The 19,611-nt window shown below is 39.9% G+C and overlaps 1 protein-coding gene across 7 annotated transcripts in view; it reads right to left on the bottom strand.

Annotated features, from left to right (window-relative positions):
• The window catches only part of rgs3a (regulator of G protein signaling 3a), a 159,127-nt gene that overhangs the window by 2,291 nt on the left and 137,225 nt on the right, over window positions 1-19,611 (bottom strand). For 5 of the 7 annotated variants that reach the window (XM_030742067.1, XM_030742061.1, XM_030742060.1 and 2 more), the window contains 4 exons: window positions 11,544-11,614; window positions 2,276-2,377; window positions 1,224-1,285; window positions 13-179 (listed from right to left, as the gene is read on the bottom strand). In XM_030742067.1, the coding sequence (XP_030597927.1) occupies window positions 13-179; window positions 1,224-1,285; window positions 2,276-2,377; window positions 11,544-11,614 (402 nt within the window). Of the gene's footprint in view, window positions 1-12; window positions 180-1,223; window positions 1,286-2,275; window positions 2,378-6,889; window positions 6,984-11,543; window positions 11,615-11,714; window positions 11,733-19,611 lie in introns of those variants that run through there. The other 2 variants (XM_030742066.1, XM_030742064.1) reach the window with 2 other exon arrangements.

Below are 19,611 nucleotides of genomic sequence, written 5' to 3'. Positions count from 1 at the left end.
AGTCTTACTCACCTCTTTACACGACTGGATAGCGATGTATTCTGCAAAGATTTTCTTGGCTTTTGAGGCCATCTTGGACTGCGACTTGATCTTCTTGTATTCCTCGCATGCTAGCCAGAATTCCAGATTCTCCTCGCTGAACTCTGTGCGCAGGAAAGCTCTGAACGCTGCCAGACCATCTGAGGAAAAGCAGATGGGAGGAGGGGAAGGAGGAGAATAAACAAGAGGAGTTTACTAAAGTGCCATGGCAACCTCAAAGCTGAAGCCCTCCTCGGAGTTTCAGTGCCGAAAATAGCTCCGTGACGGCCTTTTTGAGTCATGTGGTTGGAATAAAGTGAATGGTGAAAAAAAAAGAGAACCTGAATACAGCAGCGCATATTCAACCGCTGAACGGCTTTTTAAGTGACATCACCCCTCTGACTCTATAATTCCTTAATATTTTAGCATGATGGCAACGCTGTTCCTGTGCACAAGCTGTGAATGAACAAAGAGGTGACTGTATTAGTGTAAGGAGCGGAAAAAAAGACTAACTCTGGGACTTTTAAAGTTCTGGTTCAGTTAATGATTTAAGGAAGAAGGCATCCAGGAGAGAGAATAGCAGGAAACCTTGTCCACCCACTGCTCCTGTCTGCACCTTTCCGTTCCCATGATTCACTCATGCTGATAAGCAGAGCCAATGCACGCAGTCATCTCTTACCTCATTCTGGTAAGCAGGAGTGAGGTAAGAAGTGGAAGAGAGGAAATTAAAAGAGAGCGAATAAAGAGGCCAGCAAAGCTGAATGAGTAACAGATGTAGTGCTGGCATTCTGTCAGGTTTTTTTGCTTTGAAAAAAAAGAATCGGGAGCGGATTGTGGGTGATGAATTGTGGAAAACCTCAAAATAGCAGCACATAAGCAGGCGATCTGTGTTAGTCTCACCTTGTCATTCAAAGAAAATTATGGACTGTGTCTGTTGGGATTAGGGAGACTTACTGAAAGCTGCCTGTTTACATCAGCAATGTGTGTGTGTGTGTGTGTGTATGTGTGTGTGTGTGTGTGTAAAGGGGAGGTGAAAAATGCTTATATATATATATCAGTGAGTGCATTTTTTCAGTGCTCATCTCCTTCCCCCACCACTTTCAGCATGCACTCTATGTCCAAAACCATACTGCGCTGAACAGTATCACAAGAAGGTAAAACACATAAGACAATGTCAAGAAAAGAAAAAAAAAACTGTAACTTACATTTGTGAGTCAGCAGCTTGTCAAGCGAGTCCCCCCATTTCAGTGCTTCCTCTGGGGTGGGCCTGCAGATAAAAGCAGAGCGATTCTTTAACAAGCCCATTTCAGCCAGGTTTCTCATTGTGTGACCCATCCGCAGAACTTTGTCTATGCTGAACAGGTGAGTGGAAATGCAGATGCAGACACTTCCTCTCTCACTGCTTGCGTCCACTCTCGTCTGTCTCTAGTCTCTCACATTCGATTCTATCGTGTGAGTGGTTACAGCACCGAGAGCCATGAATCTGCTCTGCTGTGGTGGGGGGAGGCTTTTATAATCCCACTCAATGCAACTTGGAAGGCAGGGTGGGGGTGGCTTCAGCCAGCCAATCAGGATATGCTGTCGGGTTTAGAGACCTCCTACCCATATGAGTGTCTGTCTGCCCCCTGCTGCCTCTCATCCTGCATGGATCCTGCAATGAAGTATGCCTCTTTAATGGCCCATCTTAGCCTGCTGCAGTCTGTATGTCAGGCCTTATTTTGAGACAATATGCACTATGTACATCAACAAAGTTTACTGTGTATTGTGCTTTTTCTTATTCTTCTGTCTTTTATATAATGATATACAAACAAAGATTGTATTGCTGTGTATAACACTATCATGTAACTTTTTTAAACAGACCAGACTATCTGATTTAAAAAGAATAATAATAATAATAATAGGAAGAATATATATATATATACATATATGTATATATTTATAATAATTTATATATTTACTGTGCATACTTGATGCCAAAATATACAAACAAATAAATATGAATCTACTAATTTGAAAACTATATTTCATAAATAATTTAAAGAGCTGTATCCAAACATTACACCATCCTTCCTTCTGGCATGGCATTCTTACTCAGACATTCTACCATTCATTTAATTAGTGCCAAACTACAAGAACAGTCTTATGTCTGCCCACATGTCTGTCTTCCAAGAGCCAGGTCATCACCAGTTGTGGTGAGATCCAGAATGCCGTCTGACACACACCCACAAGCACACGCTGTCAGGAAGTGGCCACTTACTTGACTGACTTCATAGATTTGTCTAACTTCCCGGCTGGGTTGCTTCCTGGGGACTCATTCCTCCTTCGCAGGAAAGCCAGCCGATTCTTCATGTCTTTGGCCCTGAGTGAAGGACAGGTAGAAAAGAGAAGGAAGTGCAGGAAGGGAAATGTTGGGGTAAGAAAATGAGGGGCAAAATATGCAATTACAGGAAGTGGACAGAGAAGGAAGACAAAAAAGAGATATGGGAAAAAAGTTTGTTGAGTTTCCAAGTCCAGAGTCCATAACTGAAACAATCCAAGGCATGGAATCAGCAATTAAGCTCCACAGTGCTGTAAATCCAATCCCTGCAATAGCAAACCAATAAAAAGAAAAACAAGGTAAACATTGTGTACATTCTAGTCTTCTGCCGGATATGTTGGTATGATGGCACAGAATTCTCCAAAAGCAGATGTCAGTTTCCTTTTCCCCGCTTCTTGTCAGCGCCTCTCCTGTCAATCTATTTTCTCTAACAGCCTTTCCTGTAGATGTGTCCCTGGCAGGTTCCTCGGTAGGGACTAAACGAATGTGGCAGAGAAGGAGGAGAGAGACTCAGTCCTCACTCCTCTGTTTCATCACGCCATTCTCCTTGTGCCTTGAGGGGTTTCTGAGAGAAAACTGACCTAGGGCGTAAGGTGACATGTACCCAATCCTCTACCGCTTTCATCCAGAAGCAGTACCCAATACCCTCCTGACTGCCCACCTCACCTGTTTCACCTTTCTCCAACCATCTTACATACAGAGATACCCTGCTACGCATGTGCCACATTGCGTTGAATCTCGAATAAGGTAATACACCAGCCCTCAGTACCCACGGGCCCCCAACAGGATTCTGCGCATTCCCATAATCCCATGGTGCGCGTCCTGGCTTTTCCCGACCTGGAGCACGTGCCGCCTCATTGGGATGTGACCTCACTCAACACCCATTTCCTGAGTCCCTGCTTTTGATTTCCACTGTGGTTTGACTGGCCTGCTAATAACGCAGCACACCGTTGTGCGCTGGCTGGCTCTAATCACTGCAAGCTGTCCCCCTGCCAACTGACAGCCCCCAGAGAGCATGTACACCCCAAATTAAGGAATAGAGCTTCCAGTTATAGATAGCTATCATTTAAACATGCACACACAGGAGGATGGAAGAGCCCGGCACTTGCGGATTAGCACAAATATAGTACATGAATATTCATGAACAGCAATAAAAGAATGGCCACACAACCATTTCAAAGAACCCCTCTGCACCTGTGCCAGCTTCTGCCCACTTCACTGGAGCTTTCATGCCAGACAGGTGTTGGAAAACTCAGAAGTCTCCACCAGTGTGTTTGTACGTGCATGTGACGGGATGAGAGAGTGAATTTTTGCAATGCTCAAAAGTAGCATTGAAGAGAGAACAGCCAGCTGCTGATTTGAGTTTTTTCCAAAGGTTGCAGGACAGAAGAGAGGAGAAACGTGTTTGTACACATGTAACGACATGAGTGCATAAACTGTTGGCAGCTGCTCAGTAGCTCCTTTAAAATCAGGATGAGTGTGACCACAAAATTTCTAAAAGGAGAATTCGCACTCTATATGGGCTTCTTGTGGGACAGTCCAGAACGAATGGCACTTGAAGGAGCTGTAGCCTGAAAAAGGAAATGTTTTCTTTTTCTCACCACCTTCATTATGTGTCAGATGGAAGTTTTGAGACAGGAGATATATTTCTGTTTTGGATTACTTTTATGGGGTCTCATTGTGGCTAAATAACTTTATGCAAGAAGAAAAACTAACAACATTAGCAGTGATTAATTTTAGTTTGGCTAGATTATCAATACTATATTTTTAAAAAGTGATAAAAGTTATCTTTTCTCAACTAAAATCAGATGTAAATGAATATTTTTGCTACTTTGCTACATTCCCTCCTATTCATTCCTAACTACATCATAGGTGCAGCCAGTTTTGCTACAGTAGAACTAACAGGAACCAACAGGCTCTCCGTATATCACACTGGTGTTACTTTGTACTTCCTTTTATGCTAAAAAAAACCCTCAAAAATGCAAATGTTCCATGAAAAAAGTAAAAGCACTGTAGCCTAGATATAGATCTAGAAAAATCCATGTGAGAGCTTTTTTCTTCTGTCAGGCCAGGTAACAGAGAAAATGGAAATATCTTTAAGAGAAGATGACTCATCTATTGATTGAAATAGCATAAGCGCGCTGCATGAAACAGACTCAAATCCAGATGTTTAACTGCTGAACAGGCCTCTGGTTCCTGGAAACAACAGGGTGCTCTAACACGGTACTCTTGTGAATAGCTCAAGCCTGAAGGATATTACTGCTGAGAAAAAAAGCCTTGTGCTGTTAAATAAACTCATAACATCAGGGCAGGGTTTATTAGATTGTTCTATATTTAGGTTGTACCCAAGGCAATTTACGTTTGAGCTGGGCATGTGTTAACATAAAGGAAACCTCTGTCTTGCCAGTGCATGTGAGTAAAAAAAAAAAGAGTATTTTATAAGAGCAAAAAAATGCACTCTTCCCATCACAAAGCCGCTTTATGTACTTACGCCTGGTTTTATACAAGCTGAGCCCATGTGTCAATAATGTGACAATGATGTCACAACAGTTTTAAAGTAAATGTATGTTTCTCTCCTGCCACCAAGTGGGTGCCACAGGATATTGCAGCTTACATCATCTTATTAAATGATCTTTCCATCTCTTTTCAAAAACTCAAATGTAACGCCAGCTGTGGAACAAGTGGCACGTATTTAGGTTCTTCACTTGAATCAACACAACCTGGAGGGCATTAGCACGTTGCTTCTGTGTATGCCATTCAATACGTGCAGCAACTCAACTGCTGCGGCCACAAAATAAATTCCCTGTGTAATTATTTGCTCAGTGGAAGTAAACACCGTTTCCAATTTGAAAAAGGGTTTCATAGTCCTGTTTGTCACCATCATACAAAGGTATACAGTCATGCCTATTCCCTTTAGATTCAGTGAGTCATACCAGGGGCTCTTCACAATCACATACATTAATGTAGCTTATCACTCAAACAAAAGAAAAACTTCCTGTTAAAAGCTCCCTTAACTATTAGCACACTTAAACAGGAGAGGAAAAAAAAAGGGGAAGCAGCATAAAGAGATGAAGCAGTGGTAAGGCCAACAAAAGCTGCTGCTTTTGACATAAAAAGGCAGAAAAAAGTGCAGTTACATAATTTTTATGTATCATTTTGTTCAGTACCAGAGACAGAAAGTGTTCCTGTACTTGACAAGTCACTTAACCATAATAGTGAACCGTTATCTACCCAGTGCTCTTCATACCTCTGCTCTTTGTGTGTTAATGGTACATGCACAGATGCAGTCTCATAGTCCCTGACCTTGAGCACCTGTCTAAGTCCTTCTTTACTGCCTCTCTTGAGCTGCAAATCATCCTCTAGCCCTAATACTGTTACATATATATGCTGCTACATTTGCTGTATTAAACACAGTGACCACTACAAGAAGTGAGGCACCGGTATAATGTGTACACACACTATGCTCTTGCTTGTGTCTCTACAAGAGAGACCACATTTATGTGCTCGAGTGAAGGAGCAAGAGGTCTTTTGCTCTGCAATTATCTGCAGGTTTCCATGCTCTTTATTCCCTCTTTGCTTGGCTCACATTAGTCGGACTAATAGCACCCCCCTGGCTATTCCTGGTGTTCTTGAAAGTAGGCCGCACTCTCTGGGAAAGGCTCTTGTAGCACATGGGGAGGCAGCTGTAGACAGACATACTGCAGATCACAGTATACCACACAAGCGCAAGAAAAATCCAGCGCTCCACTTCATTGCAGTATTCTGTTCACTACATTTATCATAATGACTGCTCTTAAATTTTGTTAAGGCCATATCTGTGAGATCGGGAATGCAGCAGATGTCACAGATTCTTTATTTACAGAAGGCTGTGTCCCTGTGAATTAGATGCTGGACATGACACAGAAATAACACTGTCCCTTTTGTGTCTGTGTCAGTATAATGAGTTAAGGATTGTGTCAAAATAACTGTGAGATTTATACTGTATATTCTTCACTGACAAAAGAGTTGTATCTAGAAACACGAGGCACATTCAGGAACATAATAATCACGAGACTCATAACTAAGAAGGAAGTAGCCCTTAAATATTCCTAGAAGAACAATGAAAAAGGGAATTGTCCTAAATTCTGTCTATAAATATATCACCATCATGTCCACCGTCCCCGTCAATCAAGACTAAAAAAAAAAAAAAAGCTCTATTTCTGCGAAACTCACCTTCCTAGCCACAAAGACCACATGAGCAATCCTATTTCTGAAATCCAGGCTGCGTATATTAAGAAAAAGGGGCAGCCTCAAGTTAGAAGTAAAAGCTGTTTCTTCCAAAATAGTTTCAGTCCTTCAGCCTCACGGGGGATTCTTTTCCCTCATTGTGACTGTCAAATGAGATCCATGTAGAGGTCAGATAGCTTCCTACCAGCCTAAGAGCAAAAATCCATGTGGGACTCATACCAGCCCCTACTCACACTTTTTTCAATCTCCCTGCTGATATTTCTAATTCCTGTTAACAACATTCAAACCACAGTTAAATCCGCACACACTCGCCACAGTTGCCCTTACCTTTCCAGGTATTTCTCCGAGAAATCAACCATAGTGTGAAGCATGGGTGCCAGCATGAAAGTAGTATGTACTGCATGTAAGTGTGTGTCAAAAGTCCAGGGCTCTGTTTGGCAATCACATTCCTCTAACCCCTGAGAGGCTCTGGTGGAGCTTTATATAGCCCTAAGGGTCTGGAGAAGGCGGACTCTGGGCTCACTCGATCCACATGGACTGTCCAGAGGACAGATTCCTTCTATTAGGGTTTGAGAGGTTTGGACTACATTGGAAGAAGCTCTTCTCTCCTAGGTGACAAGCAGCATCAGTGCAGCTTATAGATTTCATATTTTCTCTTAGCATGGAGTTACAGTGGCTTCTGAGACAGTGTCAGTTGGACCTAAAAGCTAAAATAACAATGTACAGAATTTGAGGCTAGGATATTAGAAATGAGTTGCACTCTAGTTGTTCTCTGTACTGAGCAATTTAGACAAAATCAGGACAAAAAAGAAGAATGCGTAAAATCCCACAATGTTGTCTGCAGTGCTATATCAGTGCAGGATTCATATAGCGTAGCACTGACTGGTCATGTACAACTAACAAGTGTTCAGCATTGCAGTAGCGCCATCACTGCCTGAACGCAAAACCTATAAACTCTAAATATGGTTTCAAAGGTAATGGAAAGTTGAGGCTTCATCACTTTAATGGACTACAAAGGAGTCCCAGACATATAAACCTCCATTAAATGTCTTTTTTCATGGTATTTGATGTGATTCATTACGCTAAAAAAAAGAGTTTTTTGCAATAATATATATCATCTGTATAACTGAGGCCTTTCTTCAAAACAGTAGCTTTAAGTGGTTCACTTAATCTCAGCAGTAATTTTGCAAGAGTGTCAGTGCACACTATTCCAACTACATAAAGAACACTGATCTTGGCCAATTCTCACACCACAAAAAATGACTTACTTTTTGTACCTTGGCAGTAAATACAGGGACACTAATCATTTGGCTGGAAACCTCTTCTAGAAACCTCTTCTTCAGTATTATATTTCAGTGATCTCCATCTAGCAATACTAATGAGAATACTGCATATTTTCAGTGTGAAAGCCATACATAAGTCAGACAGAAAGGCAAAAATGTGCAGATGATCATTTGCAATAAATACCCCACAGTTATTGAGTATTTTTCTTCCTTTTTGTGCCTCTTCCATATGCCTCTCTGAATTGAAGTTGGATTACCAATTTAACGTATTGGTATTCTGATCTTGAACTGATTAACGCTTGTCAGATTTATAGTTTTATTGCTACTTGTATGAAGCCACCAGTTGTGCAAAAGTGGAGTGTCAGCATGCAGGGATCCACTGCCTGAGGAAGCAGAACACCTGGACTGACTAAAAACAAAATGGTGGTAATGGCGGGTGAGGCAGCGGACAATGCCAGGAAAACAGCTGCACTGGATCCAGAAAACTAAACACATGATGTAAAACGTGTGTAAATAAGAGGAGGAAAAGAGAGAGACCGAGTACATGAAAAAGAAACAGAAGACAATAGCAAGAATGCTTATTAAGAGGAAGACCCCATTTGCATCTTTTTTGTTGTAAATAATGCCTGAGCTAATTTACTGTGTTATTACCGTGCATTGTAGCAGTGAATACAGGGAGTTTCAAAGAAGATAAAGTTGTATGGAACAAAAGCCAAAGTATTAGGAACACCTTTGCTTAATATGATCCTGACCAGCCAAGGCATGGACTCTGCAAGACCTTTAAAGTTCCCCTGTGGTATCTAGCACCAAGACGTTAGTAGCAGACACTTCAAATCCTGTGAATTGCGACTGAGAGTCGCTGCAATTTAGACCACTTGCTGCACATCCCTCCAACTGTCTCTTCTCCTGGTTCTTAGCCCAAAGAGAGCCTTCTTAAAATGATAAATGTCTATATCTTGGCATGATTTTGGCCATATCAGATGTATTTTTCTGCTCTACACTCAGCTACGTCTACTTGCTCCAATAGCTCTCATGTTATAAATCAGTCTCCTACCTCTGAAAGAAATTGTTTTATATTTAATCACTTAATTTCCTTCATGTTTTATTACGTAATAAAGCCTGGGATTTTAATCTACAGCACAGAGATATTTTGGTGAATCCTTACAAATGAGCAGATATTCCCCCTGCTGCTAGTTTACAGTGTGGCATAATGGGAAATGGTTGGAAGCAGGTGAAAACTGCATATGCCACAAGAGCCCCTGGAAATTTAATGGACACAAGGACTGTAAATACAGATACTCATTGTGTAAACATATAGCTTTCGTCATGTTCTGACAGCTTTGCGTGACATCCTTATTATATTGGCAGATGGTGACAGAAGAGAGTTACATCACTAACTGAAATATAAAGTTCATTAACAAAAGACAAACCACGTTTCCATGCAACCTTCATCAGTGTCAACTATGCAGCAGCAATACTACTTGCTTAGCGTCTAACACATATGAACCCATTTAAGCTGAAGGCCATGGCACCTGTTGAGGTAATTAGCTGTTCATATAAGAACAACCAACATCCAGAATTAGGGCAAGGACAAAAGTTCACTGTGATTAGTATAGAAGAGCTGAAATTGAAAACAAATGCCACACTATAGGTCTAGTTCTATATATTATAATTTGAACTGTAAATAAATGAAGAGTGCATCATTCCTTATTGATAAAAAAAAATTGTAATGCATTATCATTGGCTTCTATGCTTCATGAACCTTGGCTGTGCAGAAAGAGGGCATGTGTGGTATTCGATGACAAAAGCTCTTTCTATCTCTTGTCCTCAATCAAGCTATCAAATGTTTGCTGACCAACCTGTTCAGGCACACATTACACAGTGTCATCAGTACATCACATTTGTTCTGTGCCTGAGGTTTTGAAATGTAAAAATAGGCACACATTTTATACTTAGGACTGCATTAAAATTATAGAAAGAACACATTCTCCCTACGGTGTGACTTATGTGTTCTTCTCATGCCTGTTTTATTAAGGCAATTGAAGAGAAGCTGAAGTGGTTTGCAGCTGCTGACAAACAGGCAACATACTCCAGCCTGCTGAAAAAAAAAAAAATAGCTGTGGAATTTAAATCGCTTAATCTGCTGTTTAACTAAACAGCAGAAAAAAGTAACAGGCTCCATCACAGCCACTGTTTCATTGTATCCAATGTAAGAAATGTGCTTTCATCTTTACGAAGAAGCGAATGACCAGCCAGGGAATCGCTGAGCCTTCAGCAAACACATTTCCAGGATACACACCTTACTTCTCACCTCAAAGAGAATTTGAAACACACATATGGTCCCATACACCTCATTTACCACTTCATTAAGGAGATGATGAGCAGCATCACACTATTAGCTTTGACTTTCCCATTTGTCTTTCAAAGCCTGTCATACCTGTACTTGCAGGCCTGTGAACATGTAGATATTATGCATGCAACATTAATTCATTACATTTATAGCCAGAAAGTGCATCCACAGTTTTCCTATCTGCCTTAATTCATCTAAATTAAATTTTTAAATGACACTTGGCATCTACTGGGTATTTGTCCTAACACTCTCAGTCGTCAATCCATCAGTCCAGTCACACCCGTTGTGTGACTGGATTGATGGATTGTTTATTACATTCCATGCTACAGAGGGGTGTGAAATTGTACACACTGTTGATTAAATTAGCATTAAAAGGCTGATGAATGAACAAGAGGGTTACCAGATTTGCTGCTTTCCTGCTGAATTGGGCAACTTTCAAAGTGTGGCCATGTGCTGAATTTCTTTTTCTTGTTTTCCTTTCTTTTATTTATTTATTTTTTGTTTTCTTTCTTTTTTTCTTTCTTTCTTTTTTTTGGGGGGGGGGGCGTGGGCATATTTGGCATGGAATTTACATATACATCTATAAAACATCCATATTTTGATTGAAATTATTTATAGCCAAATGTTACCAGACTGATCCATGTCAGCACATGCATACAGTACTGTGCAAAGGTTTTGAGGTACCACTCATTTCTTTATGTTTTACTGGGAAAATGGCAAACATTCATGGAAATAAGGCAAATATATAAGGCTTTTGTTTCATTCTCTGTTGAAATGATCCCACACTGCTTCAATAATGTTGAGGTTTAGGCTCTGGGCAGGCCAATCCATGACTCATAGTGTTTTACTCTCTGTTTTTCTATCCAGGTATGCTTTTACTGCAATGTTGCCAAAATCTGATGGTACTTTTCTACATGCATAACTCCACCAATTTTAATAAGATCTCAAACACCACTGGCTGAAAGGCAGCCCCAAACCATCACACAGCCTCCACCGTGTTTTGCAGATACTGCTGGTGTAGACATTCACTGTTGTACCGCTCTCCTGATTTCCTCTGTTCAAAATGATGATGCTTTGAACATCACTCCATGAGACCTGTTGCCACTGATTTTCTGCATTTAATACAGGTGTCACATCATTGAATTACCACTCACTCACTTAGTCCCATCCCTGCTCCTTCTCACAAATAAATAAAGTCTGCATTTAAGGTCTTAATAGCAATGCTCTATTTTTCTAAGTATTGTCTTCATGTTGCTACAAGGTAATTCACAAGAAAGCGAGTAAACAGCAAAAGGGACAAAATACATGGAACACAACACACATATCCATTTATGATTTGAATACTCACAGGTTCTTGGATTTCTTCTTCTTGGTTCCTCCGGGGCTGACCTCACAGCTACAGGGGGATCCGGCACTCAACTGAGGGGAGAGGAAGGAGAGGACACACTGCATCATCCACCCTCCACACAGAAAGAGGGCCCTGCAGGCTCATGCAGAGACTATAGCAAGCTCTGGCTACCTCCAGTAGACAATGGTAATCCAATTGGCTAGCAAGCAAGTAAGTCCATGGAGTGTCCACCTTATCCAAAGTGAGGCTAGTTCAGGTAATATACACAGCCAGCCTCCACAATGGTTATTCCACAGCAGCAGTCCACATTGTAAATCCCACAGTTCCCTCTGAGGTGTGTGTCTGTATCTTAGTGTTTGTCTGGGCATAACAAAGAAAGGAAATCTGTGAGAGTGAGAGAGTGTGAAAGACTACAGCTGTTGTTTCTGTTGGCCTCCAACTGTGCCCTAGGTTTGAAGTGTTGAGCCAAGACCCCAGGTTTCACATTACACTTTCTGCCAACCCACCATTTTGATTGGTTAAGGGAAAAGGGAAGTTGCTTCAGGGTGGAGAAGGGGTCAATCTCCACTAATCTGATGGTCTGAAACTGCCCCCATTGTATGTGTGAGCCCAGGCTTTAAATAATGAGCCATTGTATTACAGCAATACACATCTGAGCTAGATACTGGCCAGCTGGTAACACATGGTGTGTGTTTTCTATCTTTGAGGACCCCAGCTTGAGTTTCAACCTTGAGAGTGAGGACATTTGTTGCAAATTTTTTGGCAGACCTACAGTTCTTCAATGTGTTGTGAAGCTTTTACTTTAGAGACATAGTAACAAAACTAAAGAATGAATTCTTTTGAGCCCATATTAGCTGCCTGACCTACCACAGCAGCTGTTTCCCATCAATCAAGGAAGCTACACATTTTTTAGTCACCTTCAAGCCTGTGCTAGATCAAAAGTTACAGTTTAAGAGAAATAGCTTACCATATCCTTAAACTCTTCATTCAAGGTCAGTTAAAGGTTGAAAATGCATTGCACCAATTGGGCTCTTTTTTTTTTTTTATATATGACTTAAAATTTATTGATTTTCTATAAAGAAAAATATACTGCAGTTCCACACTTAACATAGCACAGACTAAACAGTAGTTAAGTCTTGTGGACATTCCAGAACAAATGCTTAAAAAAAAAATATGGTTACAAAAAAGACTATTTATTAAACAAAACACCCCCCCCACACACACACACACACACAAAATTAATTAATTAATGTAAACAGAAAATTTACCCAAATAAAATAAAGTAATAATGCCCTAAAGCCCAAATGATTATATTGTATTATATTATATTAATTATATTACTATATTTTTAGAAAATTATATTATTACAGTAAATTCAAACAGATTAAGTTTGAGCTGGAGATGCTCATATAGGAAAAGTAGTGGAACCACTTTCTGTTGTACTCCTCTACCCTATTTAGCAATCTATAAGATAATCTTTCTAGGGCAGCAAGTTGGCCCAGGAAGCTATACCATTGGGTTAGAGAGGGGACAGGTGGACCCTTCCACTCCCGTATTAATAACTTCCTCCCCAACATGATAGCTGTCTGCACCCATTGCGAAAGAGATGAACGTAAATGGCACAATGATGAAGGGTCCCTGAGAATATAGAGCCTGCTGCAAAAGATATATTCTGGCCAACTATTTTCTCTAAAATTTTGGGGCACTCCTAAAGCACATGCACTAGTGTGCCTTTATCCTCCTGACATTTCCAACAAGCCGGAGTATCTAACAGACCCACCCTGTACAGTCTGTATGGTGTCCAATATACTCTGTGTAGAATCTTAAATTGCACCAGTCTTGTCTTTAGTTCCCTTGACATTTTCTTCCCATTCTTAAGAATTATGTACCACTCCTCATCTGCGAAACTATGGTTTAGATCTGTTTCCCAGGATCTCTTAATAGACATAATATTGGGGTCTGAAGCTGTCAACAACATTCTATAATAAACTGAGGCTTCATGCCCATGACCAAACACCTCTTTTATATCTTCCAGTGTACTACAGTTTACAGCAGTAGAAGTGGAGGAGCCAAAAGTCTTAACCAATAAATGTCATAATTGTAGATATTTCCAAAAATCCAACTGGGTTCTTCAGTAGTATAATACAAATATACTGTTGTTATATTACATGATTCATTTCCAACAGTCTGTCAAGTTGTGTGCATACAGCTAGAATAGCTACATTGTATTTGTGTGGTTATTATTCTATCTAACAATAATGCTTGTCTCATGGGAAAACACTTCCTGTTTTATGCATCCTTCCAAACTGAACCACCCTACATGTACCAGCTGCACAAACTATATCCTGTCGTGCTTTTGCATTATTGTTGTAGCCGGAGGTTGAGTACTAATCTGCTGAAGTGACTGACAGCTTTAAAGACTGCCAAAAAAAAAAGGCAGAGAAATGTTTTTGATTTGTTTGTTGACCGCTATTGTATTTCAGTCTGATCTACCTCTTGATACTACAGATTGCATTTTTTAGTCTTTTTTTTTGGTCATCTTTAGTACCTGTGAGTGGATTTGTCTCCTTAAAGCCCCAGTTACAGATAGAACATGTCTGCTACACTCTTTTTATAACTCCTTCCTTTAACCAAGATTAAGGTTGTCAGTGTGTGCAGTGCACACTGATGCACTCCAAGCATTCAGATTAAAGTCACAGTTGAATGCGAAAGGTGAGCGAGAATATGTTGTAGGAGCTGACTGAAAATAAGTACAACCCAAGAGCAGAAGCAAAATCGGGATGGAGTCGGGTGGGTAGAGTGACTGCAGGTATAGTATGTGCATCACTTTGAGAGATTCAGTATACATTATGTTTGCAAGCTAATGCTTCATTTTCCAGGCAAAATGAGAATAGTAAATTTGGTTTGGTTGCTGACTGGTGCTGACTGGTGCTGACTGGTGCAAAAAAATGTTCTTTTTTTGAAATAATGTACTGACACTGAGTCACGGTCTAGCTTGACTGAAAACTGCATCACTTTGTTAAATGCCATTCAATATCTAATACCAGTAAGCACCAGTGATAACTACTCTGTGATAAGCAAAACACAGCAGAGTCAAGCTAGAAACACAGTCCATGTTTTATTTATCTGCTTAGTTTTGAAAGAGATTATGTCACGGAGGGGCATGAGAGAAACCAGAATTTAATCATTAATTTCAGAATAACAGAACAACAGGGGGGCCATCAACAATATCTTCCCCTGAAACTACAGGAAACAACTGGGAAAAGACACAGACTTTGCCCTCTTCAAAAAAACTTGTCCTGATGCCAGGTGATGTTTAACTACTATTTCAGCTGAATGAGCACAGGGGGATACATGTGTGATCTATTGCTGCAGTCTGGATTTTTCATCCAAATACATGCAAATGCTTTAAATTAATTAGCACCTACTACTGAACAAATCTGCAGAGGACCCAAAACACGAGTGTGGACAGCATCCAAACTGAAACTGTGAAAAAAAAAAATGGCCAAAGATATATCACAAAATAGAATATTTTCTGACACCTGAAAATGAAAAGCATTTTTCACCTCCCCTTTACACACACACACACACACACACACACACACACACACACACACACACACACACACACACACACACACTAAGTGCCAAACCTCCAGTCCAATAGCACACCACAAATCAAGATGCATTGCTGCAAAATGTCAGTGGAAAGTTAGTTAGAAGGGAGGAGTGTCCTTAAACACAACACCATAATTTCCTACAGAAATAAATGGCCTTCCACCTTCCACTTCATTTCTATTCATAAGGGTGAGGGTGCAATCTACAGGAACACACTGATTAAACTATAAGAGGGAGTCATTATGGGTTTCAACAAATTACTACTTGTCTACCTGAATAGCAGCCTTTTATAGGAAATAGCTTCAACAGAAGATAGATGTGATCCTTTAAATAAATGAGATTTAAATATTTTTATTAGGGCATGCTTCTACTGTCCAGTGAAAAAATATTATTAAAAAATATTATTGTTGATATAAGCCACTTGAAAACTTGAAAACCACTTGAAATCCTGTGGAGCTTTCTATACAACCTTCATTAAGCCAGCAGATAGGCTGCAATTTTGCATACAAGCAATGAAAATATTAGCGTCTACATTTTTTTAGACATGCACCACCTGCAGAAAACATGCGCAAATAACTACACCTTTTTATGGATAATACCCAGAGCCTCAAATTTTGAGTTGTAGCAAACTGGATAGCACTGTTAACACAAAGAATTCAGTTTTGTGTTTTAAAAAGTACAGTTATTATTTCTGTGCTTCTTCTGTTTTTCTCTTTTTCCTCTTTGTTCCTTTTGATAGCCAAAGCCCAACTTCACACCCACGCACACAAGACACACAGCACACACATATACACACACCCATGTGCGCCAAGTAATGGTCAGTAGAGCATAATAAAAGTATGAGCCTTTTCTAAAAATAACCTTGGTGTGCGAGTTTGTGTGAGTGCAAACTTAAACATGCCTAACTGAAGACAGCAAGAAAACACAGAATCAGCCAAAGACCACACGGCGACGTAGCCCCTCTGACGCATGGGATGCAGATGTTGGAATGCTGTTAAGGACTGCAGGATATTTGTGCAGATACACAAACTTTAACAGACTTTATAACACACATGCCTTTGAAGGCAGTTGTGAGTACCTATGTATGCATCCACGTAACACAGGCAAATGTGTTCTGGACAGCTTGAAATTAAGCTTCAAATGTTCATAAAGAGACACCCATGCTTGTGGCATGTCTGTTAAGTCAACATCAAAGGAGAATATGTGTGTGCCACACTGGGATAGGGCAAATCTGTTTGCCTTCAGTTCAATAAACTGTTTATTTTTCAGCTTTGCAGCACCAACAAACACGTTGTAGGAACAATATTATAAACACAGATCAGAAACGTTCCTGACCCAGACTCAACCCAGACTCCAAATCCGCCCCCAATCTAAAACCCTAGAGGTGAATAACTGAATCTTGGTCTTTATGCATTTAAACTTCTTTTCACCATTTCAGGCCCTTCTGCTGCATGAGTGCTTATGTCCCTTTCACAGTGATCTAATGACACTGTAAAACCTGGCATCACGACCCTGCTCGGAACATGGTTTTCTAGGAGTTGTGATGCGAGCCAGCTTTGATATGTTTTTTTTCCTGACTGTATGGCTACTAAAACATTAACGCATTATCAGCTTTGCCAGAGAGAAATATTTGTTGGTGTAGGCTTTAGGCTAAGACAAAAAAAGAAAGATCCCCTGAAGATTAAAGAGTTATTTTTAAGCACAAGAAAGCCACAGAGTTCAGAAAAAGAGGATTTTTTTTTTTTTTCACATGACTGCCTGATACCAGACCAGTGTGTGCCGCTTTCAATCTGGGCTGAGTTTTCTTGGACTAATCCTACTTGTGTATTCAGGACTTGTCATAAGAACACTAAAATACACATGAATATAACAACACATCTTACACCTTCACCTAAAATCACTCCATGAGTTAATTATAAGCTAGAAGCAAATAAAAATACATTAATTCATTAGACTTCCTCATCTGGCAAGCACAGTACTTGCTTCAGGGAACAGGAAAACTGGAAAAATTGGTTTATGCAACTGGATAAAATTGCATCATTAAGAGATTGGTTTTGTGGGTTTTGGTCTCCTGTGTTTCTTTGCTAAATGTCAGCATGTGCCTTTATTTAATGCTTTTTTTTTTTCTTTTCTTCTTTATATAGTGTTGTATTTTCTGGCTGCTATAAAGAATCCATTGTTCCTTCAGTGGCCCTTGGAGAGAGAAGAATTTTCTGTTTTTTTTGTCTCTCATCACCTATTTTCTTTCAAGTCTTGGCATAAATCTGTGCAGATACTTTCAAGGGCAAAAAATGTCATCAAACAAGCAGGCTGTGTCTAGTGATTTGCCTGGGTTATGAAAACCCGTTATGCAAATGGACTGCTATTATTTTTCAAAATGGATCTTGTGACGCACAATTATATGCATGCAAGTATATTAAAAATAGACATGTTGTTGGCCATTTTGAAAATAGTTTCACATAACGGTCCCTGCTTTGTTGAACAATGTATTTTCTAAGTGAAATGAGCACACAGCCTGTATTTATCAAGGATCAGCCCTACGAAGTTGAACTCCAGGACAAATAAAATACTTCTATATCAATGTGCTGCCCAAGAATTTGCTTTACTTGATTTGAAGCAAACATTCTCATTTTATGCTGACTGACATCATGACCATTTTTTTCAATCATGTCTTGTGATTTTTCTCAGTAATTATAGTGTAATGTCAACACACACTGAAAACTATTTAAACCTACTCTAAATTCAATTAGAGAAATTATACTTGTTGTTGATGTTGCTGTAAAAAGTGTTGTGTTTCAGTGGAAGAACTTTGATTTTCTGTCAGTTTAACTCAGTAGGGGTTATCAACATATCAACAGGAATGGGATGGATTCTTCACCCTCTGGTCTAAATGTCCCTAAATCATTTTTGCCTGATTGTTGACTTCAGAATTCCCTACAAAGGTGAGTTGTGCAGCTTCTTCTTTCAACTTGTTTAATTGCAACTGTGTACCAGGGCAGCTGTCTGTCCCATCCTGCACTTTTGAAGGGCGTCTGTGAAGAAATTACACACATGGTTTGTTGGATTTCCACGTAATGGTGCAGCTGCTGTGATGGGCTGATAGAGAGGAGCAGCCGTTTTCCTGAGTAATCAACCTTAATCAGACTGTAATGCACTGCATTATTCACAAGTTAGAGCTTGTGGTCCATGATGCTGTAGATACATTGCAGAGCTGAGTCATTTTCACATATTTATTAACTCTTCAACTCCACAAGTCTGCTTCTGATCTCTGTAAATCTAACAAAGTTGCTTCATTCCCTGCACAGAGATTTACAGGTCAAAGAGGGGCGACACACTGCAGATAACGATGTGCAGGGATGCAGAAACAGCCCATCATCAAAGTTTTCTAATTCTAGATAGACAGGAATCTCCTGTAGTAGAATATTTATCTATTATTTTAAGTTAAATGTCACAAGTGGAAAAATAGTGCTAGATTGAACATAATTCCAGTATGTTTAACCATTTGACTGGATCACCTGTTTGTGAGGAAAACAGGAGAGGAGGAATATTGTGTGTATCAAGTTTATTAATAAACACTTTACAATATTCTTGTAAATGCTGTGGTTATAGGTTTCACTTAAGGAACTTGTTTAGGTGATGTCCATTATTAGTCTATAAAGACCTCACTGAAAGCCGTACAGTAATAAATACTCTAAAAGGCTTCACAGTAGATGGGACCATTCTGGTACATAAATTATTTTTCGGGGAAAAAAAGATGATACTTTTAGTCCTTCTTTTGGTATGAAAATTTTATTCCCACACTTCTTTTATGGCTTTGTGCTAAAAGCCCTAAGAAAACATTTTTTAGATGCCTCTATAATTTTTTATGCGTTACATAACTGCTTAAATTAGTTTTTTACAGCTTTCTTTACAAATGAAAGGAAATAAACTTGTGGTCTTAGCAGTGGCTGTACGATGGTTATGTGCATTCATCTGTCAGAATGTGTACACTTGATGGTGTAACTGAACATACAGGCTAACACTCACGCACCCATACAGTACAATGGGACAACTGCAATAATCAGAAATATCTCAAAATAAGTTCAGTGACCCACAGACAGGATACTGACTCATTCCTACTCCAGCTACATTATGAAACTGGTTACAATGGGTGCATTGTCTGAGTGTGTGCTTGTGCATGTGTGTGTGAGGATGTCTGGGTCTGTTGTGTGCTTGATCTGATTCTCCTCTGCCTCCTGTTCAGCACCTCTCAGGAGATGGCTGCTTCCTGCATTACTGCTTCCCATGTCATGGTATGTTAATGAACAATGCTGGTACAACGTCACTCCTTTGAGCCGCTCTGACAACATGTCAGGTTACTGAGGCCCGGGACTAGTGCTCTCCATTAAAATTTTATTGACATTTTCTGACCAACGGATGACCTTTCTGTATGGAATTCTAAATGGCTGCA

The sequence above is a fragment of the Archocentrus centrarchus genome, chromosome 12 (assembly GCF_007364275.1).
Source record: "Archocentrus centrarchus isolate MPI-CPG fArcCen1 chromosome 12, fArcCen1, whole genome shotgun sequence".
Classification (NCBI taxonomy): domain Eukaryota; kingdom Metazoa; phylum Chordata; class Actinopteri; order Cichliformes; family Cichlidae; genus Archocentrus; species Archocentrus centrarchus.
The sequence above is the reverse complement of the archived record's forward strand: the minus strand, read 5'-3'. Positions and strand labels throughout refer to the sequence as shown.